The 17,070-nt window shown below is 45.2% G+C and overlaps 1 protein-coding gene across 1 annotated transcript; it reads right to left on the reverse strand.

Annotated features, from left to right (window-relative positions):
- Nucleotides 1-5,814: 5,814 nt before the first annotated feature.
- On the reverse strand, nt 5,815-15,611 carry LOC308661185 (uncharacterized protein). The gene is made up of 2 exons (XM_081316026.1): nt 15,528-15,611; nt 5,815-8,198 (listed from the first exon to the last, which is right to left on the reverse strand). Exon 2 carries the CDS (start codon nt 8,118-8,120, stop codon nt 6,282-6,284), a length of 1,839 nt encoding a protein of 612 aa, XP_081172152.1. The 5' UTR covers nt 8,121-8,198; nt 15,528-15,611; the 3' UTR covers nt 5,815-6,281.
- Nucleotides 15,612-17,070: the final 1,459 nt, after the last annotated feature.

Below are 17,070 nucleotides of genomic sequence, written 5' to 3' on the forward strand. Positions count from 1 at the left end.
GTGGAGGATCTTCTTGAAGTGGATCTATGGTGCTGAAGTGTGTGTGTGTGTGTCTGTCTGTATGTATGTATGTATGTCAGAGAAAGTCATGGGGGTGTGGGAAGGACCTTGTAGGGCCAACATGTCTGCAGTGTGCAAAAAAACCTGTGGGGTTGTTAATTTAACTGGGTTTTACATTTACTCTTGGGCCTTGAATTTCATTTCATTTAATTGTTTTGTTTTTTAATTTTTTGTATTCATGGTTTTAACTGCCCTGTAAACCGCCCTGAGTCCTACGGGAATAGGGCGGTATACAAATCCAATAAAATAAAAATAAAATAAAAATAAATTAAATGAATCCATGGTATATCTACGGAGAGTCTCAGTCACCCAGGTTTAGGTTGTCCCACCCAAAGCAACTGGACTCTCTCTGTTTTTCTTTGAAGACGTTTTGCTTCTCATCCAAGAAGCTTCTTCAACTCTTGACTGGATGGTGGGGAATGGAAGGGATTTATACTCCTTGCAGACAGCTGGTCATTTGCATCCTTTTAGCAAATCAAGACCACCTGGAGGCTTATCTGTGTGTCCACAAGGTCACCTGAGAAGTGGAAATGGGTGTGTCGACCCTTCTTGGAACCGTTGAAAGGACTGTGTTGTAGACTGGAGATAGATAGATGATGTCCTATTTTTGGTTTATGGATCACCCTCCCATCGTGTTTTTTAGGGCTTTGGAACTCATCTTCCTCTCCCACATGTATAATGGAAGGACATTAGAAGCTTGGGAATGTAAACCTCAAACTCTTCTGGAAAGTCTCTTTAGTGTGCATTTTTATATTCAGCTTCTTCAGCTGCACAAATATGTTTCAAGGTTCCCACAAACTGCTTTGTCAAAAAGATGCTAATGCTTCTCCAGAGTAGAAAAGGGATCTTCGATGTCCTGATCCAAGAGTAGCCCAATATCAGCACAAGATCACATACTGCACACCTGCTCAAAAGCACATGGTATGTCTGTCTGTTCATACGTTAGTTGACACAGAAATCAACACAGGAACTGGCTGGCATTCTTCCTGTTGCAACCTGTATCTATGTGGGAGTTGGGGATGATGGGTGAACCACAGGGAACATCAGCAGCCCAAGGAATGATTGGTATATCCTTCAACATCTTGTCTATGGAGATTCTCAGTCTTCCAGGTCACAGTTATCCCAAAAGGGTTTTTTCAAAAGGCAACTGGACTTTGTTTTTAATTTTAATTTAATTTAATTTAATAATTTGATTTCTATACCGCCCTTCTCCCGAAGGACTCAGGGCGGTGAACAGGGCAATACACAATAAAAATTGAATACAAAAATTAAAAAACCATTAAACATCATGCCCATAAAATCAATACATATTAAAGTTTAAAACTAATTTTAAAAACCCAACCCTTCCTTGAAGACCTTTCGTTTCTCATCCAACTGAAGAACTGAACATCCAACTGAACAGAAGAAGCTTCTTTGATGAGAAACGAAAAGGTCTTCAAGGAAAAACAAAGACCAGCTGTTTTTTTTGGGGGGGGGGGAAACACCTGTGGGAAGTCACACACACAGAGCCCAGAAAAGGAAATATTTTGGGGAATATTAAAAAGGCAGAAGGTCGGCAGTTTGGCGGTTCGAATCCTGAGTGCCGCGTAACAGAGTGAGCGCCTGTTATTCGTCCCAGCTTCTGCCAACCTAGCAGTTCGAAAGCACGTAAACATGCAAGTAGAAAAATAGGGACCACTATGGTGGGAAGGTAACAGCGTTCCGTGCGCCTTTGGCGTCTAGTCATGCCGGCCACATGACCACGGAGACGTCCTCGGACAAGCGCTGGCTCTTCGGCTTTGAAACGGAGATGAGCACCGGCCCCTAGAGTTGGAAACGACTAGCACGCACGTGCGGGGGAACCTTTACCTTTACCTAAAAAGGCAGAATATTATATTTTGCCAAAGGATCTTAAAGGCAGAAAAGCAGGACCAATTTTTCTTCATAGCCCCAAGCAGAAACTAGGCAGAGGCTAGGTCTGTAGAAATGCAGACATTTCGCTTCTCATCAAAGAAGCTTCTTTTGTTCAATTGGATATTCAGTTCTTCAGTTGGATGAGAAGCGAAAGGTCTTCAAGGAAAAACAAAGTCCAGTTGCCTTTGGAAAAAACACCTTTGGGACAACTCTTATCTGCAAAACTGAGAATAAACTACTTGAGTATTTCAGTGGGAAGGTCCAGCTCCCCTGCAGTTGTGTGGGCAGCTTGCAAGTGCTTGAATTTTGATCACATGAACACAGGGGCGATGTAACGCAACACTTAAGTCCAGAAAACATCCCAGTTTTTAGTTTAGGAATAGGCGAATTTTTGCATGTTACCAAAAAAAAGTCCTTGACTTATGACCACAATCGATCTTGCTGTCAGGATGAAACTTTGGCAGCTACGTGCCTCTGCGTTTCAACTTGCTTTTAGATTAATGGGGTGGGAGTGTTACTTTCAAGTGGGTTAGATGGACAAACGAAACTTCTTCGATTCTGCTGAAGACCGTGAGAGCCTGAAACCTTTTCAAGGACACCAGAACAGGTGTGGATTTGAAGCAGATGGTTCCCATAACAAAGTGAACTTTTTTATATGGACTATGTAAAACATTGAGGGTTTGGCTGGGGGAATTATTGTTTAAGTGTATGAATTGGTGTTGGAACCTTAGAGTTAGTTTTGATTTGACAGTACCATGCAGTGTATTCAATAAACAAAGATTTTCGGAGTTAGAATGAACCTGGAGTTTTATTCTGGATTCTCAAGCTGGATGTTGTTGACACTCGCCTTGCCAATCACTGACTGGAATCAACCCTGGATAAAGGGGATTAATCAGCACAACACCATACCTCACTCGCCCAATCCTGTCAGATCATGCAAAAGGATACCATGGGAAATGATACTGAAAATCAACAAGAGGTCAAATGGGACAGTATTTCTCAACCCTAGCCACTTTTAGATGAGTGGACTTCAACTCCCAGAATTCCCCAGCCAGCACGGAATTCTGGGAGTTGAAGTCCACTCATCTTAAAGTGACTAAGGTTGAGAAACACTGAAATAGGGCAAGGATGGATGCATAACCCACATCCCACCCATGGCAGAGATCACCCAAAAGCACAAAGAATGCCATGTCCAGATCTCAATCCAGAGGGTAAAGGATCCAGATAATCTATTTTGCCAAGGCCCTCTGAAGCTGTCACATATCTACCACCTTCCCCCACAAAGGGAGGTTCGGTACTGGATGAAAACTCTCCAGTGTGGTAGGATGCAACAATGGCTTTCTTGAGGAGAGGGGGGGAACACGGGTAGGCAACCTTGGCTCTTTTATGACTTGTGGACTTCAACTCCCAGAATTCCTGAGCCAGCATGGCTCAGCTTGGAAACCTCTCCCTTTCCCCTCAGCATGGCTGGCTCAGGAATTCTGGGAGTTGAAGTCCACGAGTCATAAAGCGGCCTAGGCCAGGGGTAGGCCACCTTGGCTCTTTTATGACTTGTGGACTTCAACTCCCAGAATTCCTGAGCCAGCATGGCTCAGCTTGGAAACCTCTCCCTTTCCCCTCAGCGTGGCTGGCTCAGGAATTCTGGGAGTTGAAGTCCACGAGTCATAAAAGAGCCAAGGTGGCCTACCCCTGTTTAGAACAACCCTCTCAATCAAACAAGAATTCACCACCCCCAGAAGCCACCCACTCAAATTAACAAGCCAGAATTGTCATAAAAAGAAGGTGGCCCTTTATTATATCTTTCTGCCATCGCTTAAATAGTGCATCCATTATCAAGATAAGTATTATTTGAAACAGAAACATCGTTCTGGGTGATATATTCCTTTTTCTCATAGAAATTGATCCCAACGGGCAGTTGTAATTTTCCCCCATCTTAACATATCCCCCTTCATGTCATTCCGTGCTTTACTCCAATGTTTTTAAAATTACGTACAATTCATATTCAGGGTAAAAATACTCAAAGGTTTTTACTTCTGTCTCAATCTTAAAACCAGCTTTTCCTGTCAATTTTATTGGGTCTTCCCTTTCTGCATTTTTTGTGAACATCGTCCTCTTTGACTATTCATTTTAAAAGACCCAAATGCACAGGTATAGTATAGGTGGTACTTTGCTCAATAGTAGTAACTGTGAAGTTCCAGAAAAACATCTACTTCTGCTTCATTGACTATGCTAAAGCCTTTGATTGTGTGGATCATAACAAACTCTGGCAAGTCCTTAAAGAGATGGGCATACCAGACCATCTTATTTGTCTCTTGAGAAATCTATATGCGGGCCAAGAAGCAACAGTGAGAACTGGACACGGAACCACTGATTGGTTCAAAATTGGGAAAGGAGTCCGGCAAGGCTGTATACTGTCGCCTTGCCTATTTAACTTATATGCAGAGCACATCATGAGAAAGGCAGGGCTAGATGAATCAAAAGTTGGAATTAAGATTGCCGGGAGAAATATCAACAACCTAAGATATGCAGATGATACCACTCTAATGGCAGAAAGTGAAGAAGAACTAAAGAGCCTCTTGTTGCGGGTGAAGAAGGAGAGTGCAAAACTTGGGTTGAAACTAAACATTAAGAAAACCAAGATCATGGCATCTGGCCCTCTCAATTCCTGGCAAATAGATGGGGGAAGAAATGGAGGTAGTGACAGATTTTATTTTCCTGGGCTCCAAGATCACTGCAGATGGGGACTGTAGCCAAGAAATTAAAAGACGCTTGCTCCTGGGGAGGAAAGCCATGGCAAATCTAGACAGCACACTAAAAAGCAGAGACATCACCCTGTCAACAAAAGTGCGTATAGTCAAGGCTATGGTCTTCCCAGTTGCAATGTATGGCAGTGAAAGCTGGACTATAAGAAAAGCTGAGCGCCAAAGAATTGAAGCCTTTGAACTATGGTGCTGGAGAAGACTCCTGCGAGTTCCTTGGACCGCAAGGCGATCAAACCGGTCAGTCCTAGAGGAGATCAACCCTGACTGCTCTTTAGAAGGCCAGATCCTGAAGCTAAAACTCAAATACTTTGGCCACCTAATGAGAAGGAAGGACTCACTGGAGAAGAGCCTAATGCTGGGAAAGATTGAGGGCAATAGAAGAAGGGGACGACAGAGAATGAGGTGGCTGGATGGTCACTGAAGCAGTTGGCGTGAGCTTAGATGGACTCCAGAAGATGGTAGAGGACAGGAAGGCCTGGAGGAACATTGTCCATAGGGTCGCGATGGGTCGGACACGACTTCGCAACTAACAACAACAACAACAGTAACTGTGAGAGGGATCTCGGAGTCCTAGTGTACAATCACTTCAATATGAGCCAGCAGTGTGCTGCAGCTGCCAAAAAAGCCAACACAGTGCCAACACAGAGGGATAGAATCAAGATCACGTGAAGTATTAATACCACTTTACAACGCCTTGGTAAGGCCACACCTGGAATGCTCCATCCAGTTTTGGTCACCACGATGTAAAAAAGATGTTGCGACTCTAGAAAGAGTACAGAGAAGAGCAACAAAGATGATTGGGGGACTGGAGGCTAAAACATATAGGGAACGGTTGCTGGAATTGGGTACGTGTAGTTTAATGAAGAGAAGGACGAGGGGTGACATGATAGCAGTCTTCCAGTATCTCAGGGGCTGCCACAAAGAAGAGGGAGTCAAGCTATTCTCCAAAGCACCTGAAAGCAGGACAAGAAGCAACGGATGGAAACTAGTCAAGGAGAGAAGCAACCTAGAACTAAGGAGAAACTTCGTGACAGTTAGAACAATTAACCATTGGAACATCCTGCCTCCAGAAGTGGTGAATGCTCCAACACTGGAAGTTTTTAAGAGGAGACTGGGCAGCCATTTGCCTGAAATGGTATAGGGTTTCCTGCCTGAGGAGTGGGTTGGACTAGATGACCTCCAAGGTCCCATCCAACTTTTTAAATTATTTATTTATTTATTTTCCCCATTTCTGTTCCTTTCACAAGTTCTGCCAAACCTACCACCGAGTCATCAAAAGATTCTCTAAGTTTATTTCTTTCTCTTTTTTATTTCCATTCAATAGTTGAATATTCAATAAGCTCACCAGTGCTGAATGGGGGACCACCAGGAACTTTAGGATGGGCCTGGAGGTAAATATGTATTGAAGAGAATTTTTTTTGTTTAGTTGCACTGAAATCACAAGACGGCTTCCATGAACTCCTTTGTCTAAGGTGACTAAACAGGATTTCCTTCTTCTCTTCTTGGCAAGGATCTCGAGGGTATTCCCATGAGGGCACCTAGGGGGTTGCGGTGAGGGCATTTACATCAATCTAGAACAATTTCTTCCTCTGTGTGAACTTTAATGTGACTTATAAGGGCTGATTCGCGACGGAAAAATATTCCACACTCGATGCACTGATAGGGCTTCTCCGCTGAGTGAATTTCCCAATGTTCTCCAAGTTCTGCCTTTTCAGCAAAACATTTTCCACACTCCCCACATTTATACGGTTTCTCCTCAGGGTGGATGCTCTGAGGTACACAAAGTTCTGACTTTTGAGAGAAACTTTTTCCATACTTTTTCCTACATTGATAGGGCTTCTCCCCTGCGTGCCCCTTCTGATGTCTCTGAAGTTCAGCAGACTCCACAAATCGTTTCCCACATTCTGGGCATTCATAGGGTCCATCTCCAGTGTGAAGTCTCTGATGTCGAACCAAGTTTGATTTGTGGGAAAAACCTTTCCCACATTCTGGGCACTTTTGCTGACTTTTATGTGCTTTCTTATGCCTGCGAAGAGACGAACGCCAGCTGAAAATTTTCCCACACTCAGGGCATGGATAAGAACCTCTTCCTGTGTGTATCTTCTCATGGACCCGAAGGTCTGAACTACGAGTAAAAGCCTTCCCACATTCCCCGCACTTGTAATGTTTTTCACCTGCGTGAAATTTCTCGTGATTCCTAAGATATTCTTTGTGAGGAAAAGACTTCCCACATTCCTGACACTGATAAGGATTTTCTCCGGAATGAATTTGCTGATGCCTCAAAAGATTTGCCTTTCTGCAAAAACATTTACCACACTCAAAGCACTTGTGGGGTGTCACTCCGACATGCATGATGCGGCTGTGATTTCTAAGGGATGATGAATAAGCAAATGTTCTCCCACAGTCTAAACATTTGTAATCTTTCTCCCCTGTGTGAACTTTCTCATGACGCCGGAGGCCTCCTTTTGTGAGGAAAAACATTCCACACTCGATGCACTGAAAGGGCTTCTCCCCCGAGTGGATCATCTGATGTTGGAAGAGGCCTCCCTTTTGAACAAAGGATTTCCCACACTCCCCACATTTATAGGGCTTCTCTCCTGTGTGGCTACTCTGATGAATCCCAGTCTGTGTCCCTGAGACACTCCGTTTCCCATCCTCCTCACATTCTTCTCCTTTGTGCGACATTTGGTGTTTCGAAAGATCATGAGAATACATAAATCGCTTCTCACATTCTGGGCATTCGTAGGGTCTCTCTCCGGAGTGAAGCCTCCGATGTCGCACCAGGCTTAATTTCCAAGAGAAAAACTTCCCACATTCTGGGCATTCTCCTCTTCCCGGAGCAGTGTGCTGACTCTCGTGTTTCCGAAGAGAGGATCTTTCAGGAAAGGTTTTTCCACACGCAAAGCATCGGTAAGACTTTATTTCTTTGTGATCCTTCTCCTGGAGCCAAGGCTGTGACTGCTGAGGGAAGCTCTTCCCGCCTTGTCTGAACTTGTAAGATTTCTCTCCTGTGTGGATTTGCTGATGTTGAAGCCGCTCTGAGCTCTGAGACAAGCCCAGTCTTTTCCACCCCTTCTGGCGTTCCCAAGGTCTCTTTCCCTGCTGGATCCGCTGATGGGCTCCAAGATCCGAGCCTTTAGCAAAACGCTTCCCGCACTCTCCGCATTTGTAAGGCCTCAGTCCAGGGTGGCTCCTGAGATGTTTGGCAAAGGTCCACAGGTCAGGAAAGGATCTCCCACATGTCAAACACAGATGGGATCCATTCCCCGTGTGCAGCTTCCGGTGGATCAAAAGGAGAGACCGGTAAGCAAAAGGTTTCCCGCATTCAGAGCACATGGAGTGTCTCTCCCGGTTCCTCTGAGGTGATCTTCGTTTGAAGCATTTTCCTCCTTGCACAGATTCCATAGTTGGTCGCTTGCGGTTCCTTGTAACCAGAGGCTATTTGGAAGCAAAACCTTGGCCACAGGTTTCTCCGGGCTGCACCTGAGGACAAAGGAAAAAGAAATGAGGAGGAAGATTTGCTCTCCTTCAGCTCCCAAAATAGCCCAAATCAGGGGTAGGCCACCTTGGCTCTTTGATGACTCGTGGACTTCAACTCCCAGAATTCCTGAGCCAGCCATGCTGAGGAGAAAGGGAGAGGTTTCCAAGCTGAGCCATGCTGGCTCAGGAATTCTGGGAGTTGAAGTCCACGAGTCATAAAAGAGCCAAGGTTGCCTACCCCTGGCCTAGGCCGCTTTATGACTCATGGACTTCAACTCCCAGAATTCCTGAGCCAGCCATGCTGAGGGAAAAGGGAGACGTTTCCAAGCTGAGCCATGCTGGCTCAGGAATTCTGGGAGTTGAAGTCCACGAGTCATAAAAGAGCCAAGGTTGCCTACCCCTGGCCTAGGCCGCTTTATGACTCATGGACTTCAACTCCCAGAATTCCTGAGCCAGCCATGCTGAGGCGAAAGGGAGAGGTTTCCAAGCTGAGCCATGCTGGCTCAGGAATTTTGGGAGTTGAAGTCCACGAGTCATAAGAGAGCCAAGCTGGCCTACCCCTGGCCCAAATGATAGGTAGAAGACTCTTTAATGTTCTCTGGGAGGATGCCCAATTTCCTCTTACCCAAATCAAAGCAATGCTGGGATCCTCCCTGTGGAGCAGATCTGAGATCTCCCCTTCCCCTTTTTTTATCAAGAGGGGAGGGATGACCAAGAGAATCCCTGTAGACCCTCATTTGCCTGGCTGAAGGTCAGATAACCTTTATTGTCTTTTTTTTTTACTGTGGGCACACTGGCACACATTAAAAATGAAATTCTGTTGCCTGCTCTCAAAAGTGTGCACACACACAACCCAGATACAGACATGCTGTATACATACATATTTATTTATTTTATTTATTTATTTATTTGATTTGTATACCGCCCTTCTCCCTAAGGACTCAGGGCGGTGAACAGTGACATAAATATCAGAATGCACAAATACAGATATTGAAAACAAATTAAACCCTAATTTTGCCCAAATGCAGAAGATAAGTTACCTTAAAACAATAATTACAACAGAACCCGTCAGACCAGACCGGATTGCTCAAACAGATATGTTTTTAGGTCGCGTCGGAAGGAGCGAAGTTCAGGAGCCATCTGGAGCTCAACCGGTAAACGGTTCCATAGGTCAGGCGCGCCCACAGAGAACGCCCTCCCTCTGGGAGCCACCAGACGGCATATATATATACCTACACTCTTACATCAATATACATATAAATATTAATCCCCGTCCATCCTGAATACATAGGATACATAGCAGAAAGAGGAAGAAGAGAGTTCACCAGGCTGATACAGTATGGAATGAAGCTGTGACTGAATCTGGATGTTCTGCTTCAGATTCCATGAAGCCCCCTCGTCCCGGAAGGGAACAAGGAAAACAGGTTGTGAAGAGAATGTGTAGTGTCTCAGACAATACTGTCGACCCTGCTCAAGCAACGCTTCTGTGCTATGTCCTGGATGGGAGGGAGGGAACTGCCAATGATCTTTTCGGCCGTCCTCACCACTCTCTGCACCGCCTTCCTGTCCGAAGCAGGGATGCTTCCAAACCAGACTCTCACGGAACAGCAATAGCATTTAGACTTATATAGTGCTTTGCAGTCCTTTCTAAGCGGTTTACAGAGTCAGCATATTGCCCACCCCCAACAAATCTGGCTTCTCATTTTACCGACCTCGGAAGGAGGGGAGGCTGAGTCAACCCATAGGACAGGATGCTCTCGATCATCCCTTTATAGCAGCGATGGCGAACCTTTTAGAGACCAAGTGCCCAAATTACAACCCAAAACCCACGTATTTGCCACAAAGTGCCAACATGGCAATTTAATCTGAATACTGAGGTTTTATTTTAGAAAAAAAACAACTCATACATTAACATCTTTTGCCTTAAAAGAAAAACACAATAACAAAGCTTTCAATGATACAAACAACTTTTTACTGAAAGGTAAAAGTTTGCATTTGGCATGCTTTTGAACAACTCATTTGATTTTTGCTGTTGTATGCATGCTGATAATTTGTCTAACTTTGGCTCATACTTTGTAAGTTTGAGAGCAACACATGCAGCACTCAGGGCATCTTAGTCTGTTTCTGGTGTCAGATTTGATATAATTCGAAGCTGAAAACAGCTTGCTCGCGCCGGAGGCTTGTTTTGGCTAAGAAGGGGTTTGAGAAATGGATTTTTCCTGTGAAAACTTAGCCAAGAGCAAGGCGCGCGTGCCCACAGAGAGGGCTCCAAGTGCCCCCCTGTGGCACGCGTGCCATAGGTTCGCCACCACTGCTCTACAGAAAGTGGTAAGGACAGTGGAAGGAACTTGGGTGACCTCTGCCTTTTCATTTCTTGTTGTGATTCAGGGTCAGCCTGTGGGTCCGGCAGCCGGGTCGGATGACTCGGATGACTCAGACGAGGGGGAGGAGGAGGGTGTTGAAGACGAACTTGCTGATGATGGCTTGGAGGCTTCGCAGAGCCCCCAGCCAGGCCCCTCTTCTCAGCTGCGCGAGCCCGACAGTGCGGATGATGATGACCCACAGCTGGCCCTGTTCAAGGACGCCCAACGCAGGAGGCAGTCAAGCAGGAGCAAGCAGAGAAAGGCTGTGGGACTCCTCGGAAGGAGGCACAGGGAGGCCACGCCCTGAACTCTAATAAAGGGAGTGTTTGGGGAAGGGCTGGTTGCTGAAAGCAACCGCTCCGTTTGAGGATCAAAGTTCCGGTATCTTGTTTCATGTTTTGTTGCTTGTTTGTATAATAAATCTTGGCAGACGTTTTCCAGCCTCAGACGCTCTCCAGCCTCTGCCGTTTGTACAGGGGTTGCCTTTCTGCAAGGCCGGTAGCAGGCTGGTACAGAACATTTCTCTCCGGGGTGTGTGTGTGTGTGTGTGTGATGCAGATGAGAAATCCATTGCACGGACTGCCCAGCTCCCTGGACTTGCATACGTAAAAAGGATCCGCACATGTAGACGGAACTGGACAACTCGCCATGGGACTTGTTGCAGGACAATTTAACAATTCAATGTAATTATTTAAAATGAAAAAAATATTTTTTTTTAAATTTTTGCCGTTCACATTTCATCCTGTCTCTCCTTTTGCAGCCTTTCTTTAATGGTTCTATTCCTTCCTAACTTCTTTGATATTTCTGTAACTCCTGTCCTGCAGCAAGTTGGCCCACGGCGAGGGCCATAGCGAGTTGTCACAGACCCTACATGTAGACAGTGCATCTTATGTAGGTCTTATGTCCTTTGGGCCACCAGACACTAACATGGGCTCCTCCTGGAATGGCTCCCTGTTATTTCTTTATGGTTTAGATTAGGGGTCCCCAACCCCTGGTCTGTGGACCGGCATTGGGCCGCGGCATGCTAGAAACCGGTCAGCGCAAACAAGCGAAGCCCCATCTGTGGGATGCAGGCTGGACGCGGGACCACGCCCCCCCCGTTCCACGGAAAAACCTTTCTCCACGGTCCCTGGTGCCCAAAAGATTGGGGCCTGGGGGGGCCTCTGGTTTAGATGGTTAATAAGAATTCTGGTAATTCTGGCAATTGGTCTAAAAAAGTTCTTACGTTGAAATGACAGAAATAAAATTCAGGCCATAGCCGGCCTTTAGGGTTCTGGAAATTTCCACAAGAAACCACAAGCCTGTGAGTTAAGCACGTGATCAAAAACGACGGAATGCACACGTGAGCAGTTTTATCATTCCTACAGTATACCTTATCCAGTGTCTGCTTACTTCTTCTTGTGTAGCCAAATAAAAGTAAGAAATCACGTGAAGTATTAGTGCCGCTTTATAAAGCCTTCGTAAGGCCACATCTGGAATACTTGCATCCAATTTTTGGTCACCACGTTGCAGAAAAAATGTTGAGACTTTGGAAAGAGTGCAAAGAAGAGCAACTAAGATGATTAAAGGCCTGGAGACTAAAACATGGTTGCAGGAATTCGGAAGGGCCAGTCTAGAGAAAGGAATAGCGGCATTCTTGCATTTGAGGGGCTGCCACCAAGAGGAGTGGGGTGTCAACTTATTTTCCAAAGCACCTGAAGGCAGCACAAGAAACAATGGATGGAAACTAATCAAGGAGAGAAGCAACCTTGAATTAAGGAGAAACTTCCTAACAGTTGGAACAATTAACCATTGGAACAGCTTCCCTTCAGACGTTGTGGGCGTTCCATCACTGGAGGTTTTTAAGAGGAGACTGGACAGTCACTTGCCTGAAATGGTAAAAATTAAGGTAAAGGTTCCCCCGCACATGCGTGCTAGTCGTTTCCGACTCTAGGGGCCGGTGCTCATCTCTGTTTCAAAGCCGAAGAGCCAACGTTTGTCCGAGGACATCTCCATGGTCATGTGGCCGGCATGACTAGACGCCAAAGGCGCACGGAACGCTGTTACCTTCCCACCATAGGGGTCCCTATTTTTCTACTTGCATTTTTACGTGCTTTCGAACTGCTAGGTTGGCAGAAGCTGGGACGAGTAACAGGCACTCACTCTGTTACGCGGCACTCGGGATTCGACCTGCCAAACTGCCGACCTTCTGATCGACAAGCTCAGCGTCCTAACCCACTGAGCCACCGCGTCCCTGAAATGGTACTATACTCCATATAGATGTGTGCAAGGGTACTATTGTGATAAGTTTTATATGCAAATATATTTCATTCTTTATACTGTTTCCATCTTCCCTTAAAATATTAACAGAATCCACAATGGTCTGAGAATCAGTGTCTCCACTAGAAGTCACAGCCGCATAAAGCATGTGGGAATGACGTCCCTTAAGGGTGACGTAACAAACGCAGAAGTGATGTCCTTTATATGCTCGGAGTGCGGTAAACGCTTTTACAGGAAAACGCATCTTTTGAAGCATCAGATCACTCATTCCGGAGAAAAACCTCATCAACGCCTGGACTGTGGGAAACATTTTGCTCACAAAGAGTATCTTAAAAAGCACGCGAGAGTTCACACCAGGGAGAAACCTTACAACTGTGGGGAATGTGGCAAGGCCTTCGCCCGCAGCTACGACCTTCGGGCCCACGAGCAGATTCACACAGGGATAAAGCCTTATAAATGCTTAGCGTGTGGGGTGAGTTTCACTCATACCTCATCTCTTCGGAGTCATAAGAAAACACACAGCGGTCAGCAAAATGAACAGAATGTGGGAAATGGGAGGACTCGGTGCCCGTCAGAGAATCCGCACAGGGGAGAAGCCAAATAAATGTCGGGAGTGTGGAAAATGTTTTGCTCCAAAAATAGCACTTTGGAAACATCAGAAGGTTCACTCAGGAGAGAAGCCCTACAAGTGCATTGAGTGTGGAACATTTTTCTGTCAAGAATCAGCTCTTAGAAAACACATGAAAGAGCAGGGGTCTCCAAACTTCTCAACTTTAAGGCTGGTGGACTTCAACTCCCAGAATTCCTCAGCCAGCTTTGCTGAGGAATTCTGGGAGTTGAAGTCCACCAGTCTTAAAGTTGAGAAGTTTGGAGAGCCCTGACATAGAGGATGAAATTACAAATCTTTAGACTGCTAACTGTTCACATAGAGCAGGGTTCTTCAAACTTGGCAACTTTTAAAGACTTGTGGACTTCGACTCCCAGAAGGCTGAGGGATTCTGGGAGTTGAAGTCCACCAGTCTTAAAGTTGACAAGTTTGGAGACCCCTGTCATGGAGCATGAAATTACAAATCTTTAGACTGCTAACTGTTCACATAGAGCAGGGCTCTTCAAACATGGCAACATTTAAAGACTTGTGGACTTCGACTCCCAGAAGGCTGAGGAATTCTGGGAGTTGAAGTCCACCAGTCTTAAAAGTTGCCAAAGTTGAGGACCCCTTGACGTCGACCCTTCCGGATAAGCTGCTACCCCATTTCTCTGCAGCCTGCTCCTAAAGGCCATCTGTTTTTGCTTTTAGGAATAAATAATAATAATAATATTAATACCCAGGATGCTGGCAGCAATCCATGTCAACTATCAGCGCCAGTCAATTTGAATGTTCAGTTGATTGAGGTTCATGTTTAATGAATAAATAATAATAATAATAATAATAATAATAATAATAATAATAATACCCAGGATGCTGGCAGCAACCCATGTGAACTGTCGGCGCCAGTCAGTTTGAATGTTCAGTTGATTGAGGTTCATGTTTAATGAATAAATAATAATAATAATATTTATTTATTTATTTATTTATTTATTTGATTTATATACCGCCCTTCTCCTGGGGGACTCAGGGCGGTGTACAGGGCAATAAAATAAGAATACATTAGATAAATAATTTTAAAACCCAAATCCATCAGGCCAGGCCGGCTTGTTCGAATAGATAAGTTTTTAGATCACGCCGGAAGGAGCGAAGGTTCATGTTTAATGAATTAATAATAATAATAATAATAATAATAATAATAATAATAATAATAATAATAATAATAATAATAATAATAATAATAATACCCAGGATGCTGGCAGCAACCCATGTCAACTATCAGCGCCAGTCAATTTGAATGTTCAGTTGACTGAGGTTCATGTTTAATGAAATAATAATAATAGGAGGAGGAGGAGGAAGGGACCTTGGAGGTCATCTAGTCCAACCCCCTGCTCAGGCAGGAAACCTTATACCATTTCAGGCAAACGGTATAATGGTATATTTCTTCTTTGCTCACCGCTGTCTGGATCTCATTTTTTTTTACTTATTCTTGCGCAACCCCGGCTTGAGTGGGAACAGTGGAGCAGTGGGCTAATGCCTCCTTAAGTAACAACAGCTGCCTGCAATTAGTGCAGGTTCGCATCCCATCAGGCTCCAGGTTGACTCAGCCTTCCATCCTTCCGAGGTAGGTAAAATGAGGACCCAGATTGTTGGGGGCAATTAAGCTGACTTTGTAATAATGCTGCTTGGGGGTGTGCGTGAAAGCCCTAATAAGCAGGCATGTACATAGAATGAAGGCTACTGCTAAGCTTGTAAGCCGCCCTGAGTCTTCGGAGAAGGGCGGGATATAAATGGAATTAAAAAAAACCCCAAATGATTTATCTGACAGATGAGAAGTTTTCAAAGGGGGGGGGAACCCCCCCATAAAAGACCAGTTGCTTCTTGGGGGGGGAAAGAAGGACTTTGGATCGGATGGACCACAAAGAACAACTTCCCCAAAGCGCCTTCCCGGAGCCGGCAGTGCAGGATCCCCAACTCTCATTTGCACCCCTCGATGCAAAGTGTGGGGGGGGGCATCCGTTCCTTGCATGCCAACCGTGGCGGGCATTCGGAGCTACCTCTCTCCTTGCGGGGAAAAAAGCTGTCCTGGCCGGAGGGGAGAGGAGGGTGGTGGATCAGCCTTACCTGGCCGAAGCGGGACCGAGCAGCCTCCTTCCAGGAGATCCAGCACCGATTCTCAAAAAGCCTGAGAAAAAGGATAATCCGCGGATCGACCAGAGAAGAGAAGCGCTTATAAGACAGGAGCTGCGAGGGGCGGGGCTTCGGGCTCCGCCTCCTCCCGGCAGCTCCGCCCCTTGGCCGTGAAGATCTTGGCCGGCCTTTCCCTCGCGTGGCGATTGGCCAAGCCGCTTGGAAGCAAAATTGGCTCCGCCCCCGAACGTCCAAAGCGGGATTTTTCTTTGCCGTGCAAAAGGAGGCGAGGCGGAAGGAACGTACCAATTTGCGCGTTCGGGAGGGGGGGGGCGGGGAAAGCGCTGCTCCCTGAACTCGCCACTGTGGCAGGTGCTGCATTTCCTCGCGGGGGGTGGGTGAGTGGGGTGGGCGGGGCTTAATGTATCTAATGTATTATGTTATTATGTTATTATGTTATGTTATTAATGTATTATGTAATGTTCTTATTTTATTGCCCTGTACACCGCCCTGAGTCCTCCAGGAGAAGGGCGGTATATAAATCAAATAAATAAATAAATAAATAAAATAAAGGGGGACTCCTTGTGCAAGGAGAGCTCCTTCCCCCCCCCCCCCGCTCCCCCTCCCACAAGGGAGAAAAGCCGCTCTGATTTCTCCATTTCTGCTTCAAAATCCTGGCTGGATCAGTCGCCAAAAAATAAAAATAAAATCTGACTTCGATTGCCACAATACAGGCAGACAGTCCTCGACTTAGGACACTTCGTTTAGTGACCAAAGTTACAGTGGCACAGGAAAAAAATTAGAAAAAGTTAGAACAATTAACCGACAGTTATGTTTATGTTTATTTTTTATTTTATTTTATTTTAATTCCATTTATATCCCGCCCTTCTCCGAAGACTCAGGGCGGCTTACAAGCTTAGCAGTAGCCTTCATTCTATGTATATGCCTGCTTATTAGGGCTTTCACGCACACACCCCAAGCGGCATTATTACAAAGTCAGCTCAATTTATTTATTTATTTATTTATTTATTTATTTATTTATTTATTTATTTATTTATTTATTTATTTATTTATTTTTATTACATTTATATCCCGCCCTTCTCCGAAGACTCAGGGCGGCTTACAAACTTAGCAGTAGCCTTCATTCTATGTATATGCCTGCTTATTAGGGCTTTCACACACACCCCCAAGCGGCATTATTACAAAGTCAGCTTAATTTATTTATTTATTTATTTATTTTTATTACATTTTTATCCCGCCCTTCTCCGAAGACTCAGGGCGGCTTACAAGCTTAGCAGTAGCCTTCATTCTATGTATATGCCTGCTTATTAGGGCTTTCGCACACACACACACCCAAGCGGCATTATTACAAAGTCAGCTTAATTTATTTATTTATTTATTTATTTTTATTCCATTTATATCCCGCCCTTCTCCGAAGACTCAGGGCGGCTTACAAGCTTAGCAGTAGCCTTCATTCTATGTATATGCCTGCTTATAAGGGCTTTCACACACACCCCAAGCGGCATTATTACAAAGT

This window comes from Vipera berus, assembly GCF_964194415.1.
Source record: "Vipera berus genome assembly, chromosome: 2".
Lineage (NCBI taxonomy): Eukaryota > Metazoa > Chordata > Lepidosauria > Squamata > Viperidae > Vipera > Vipera berus.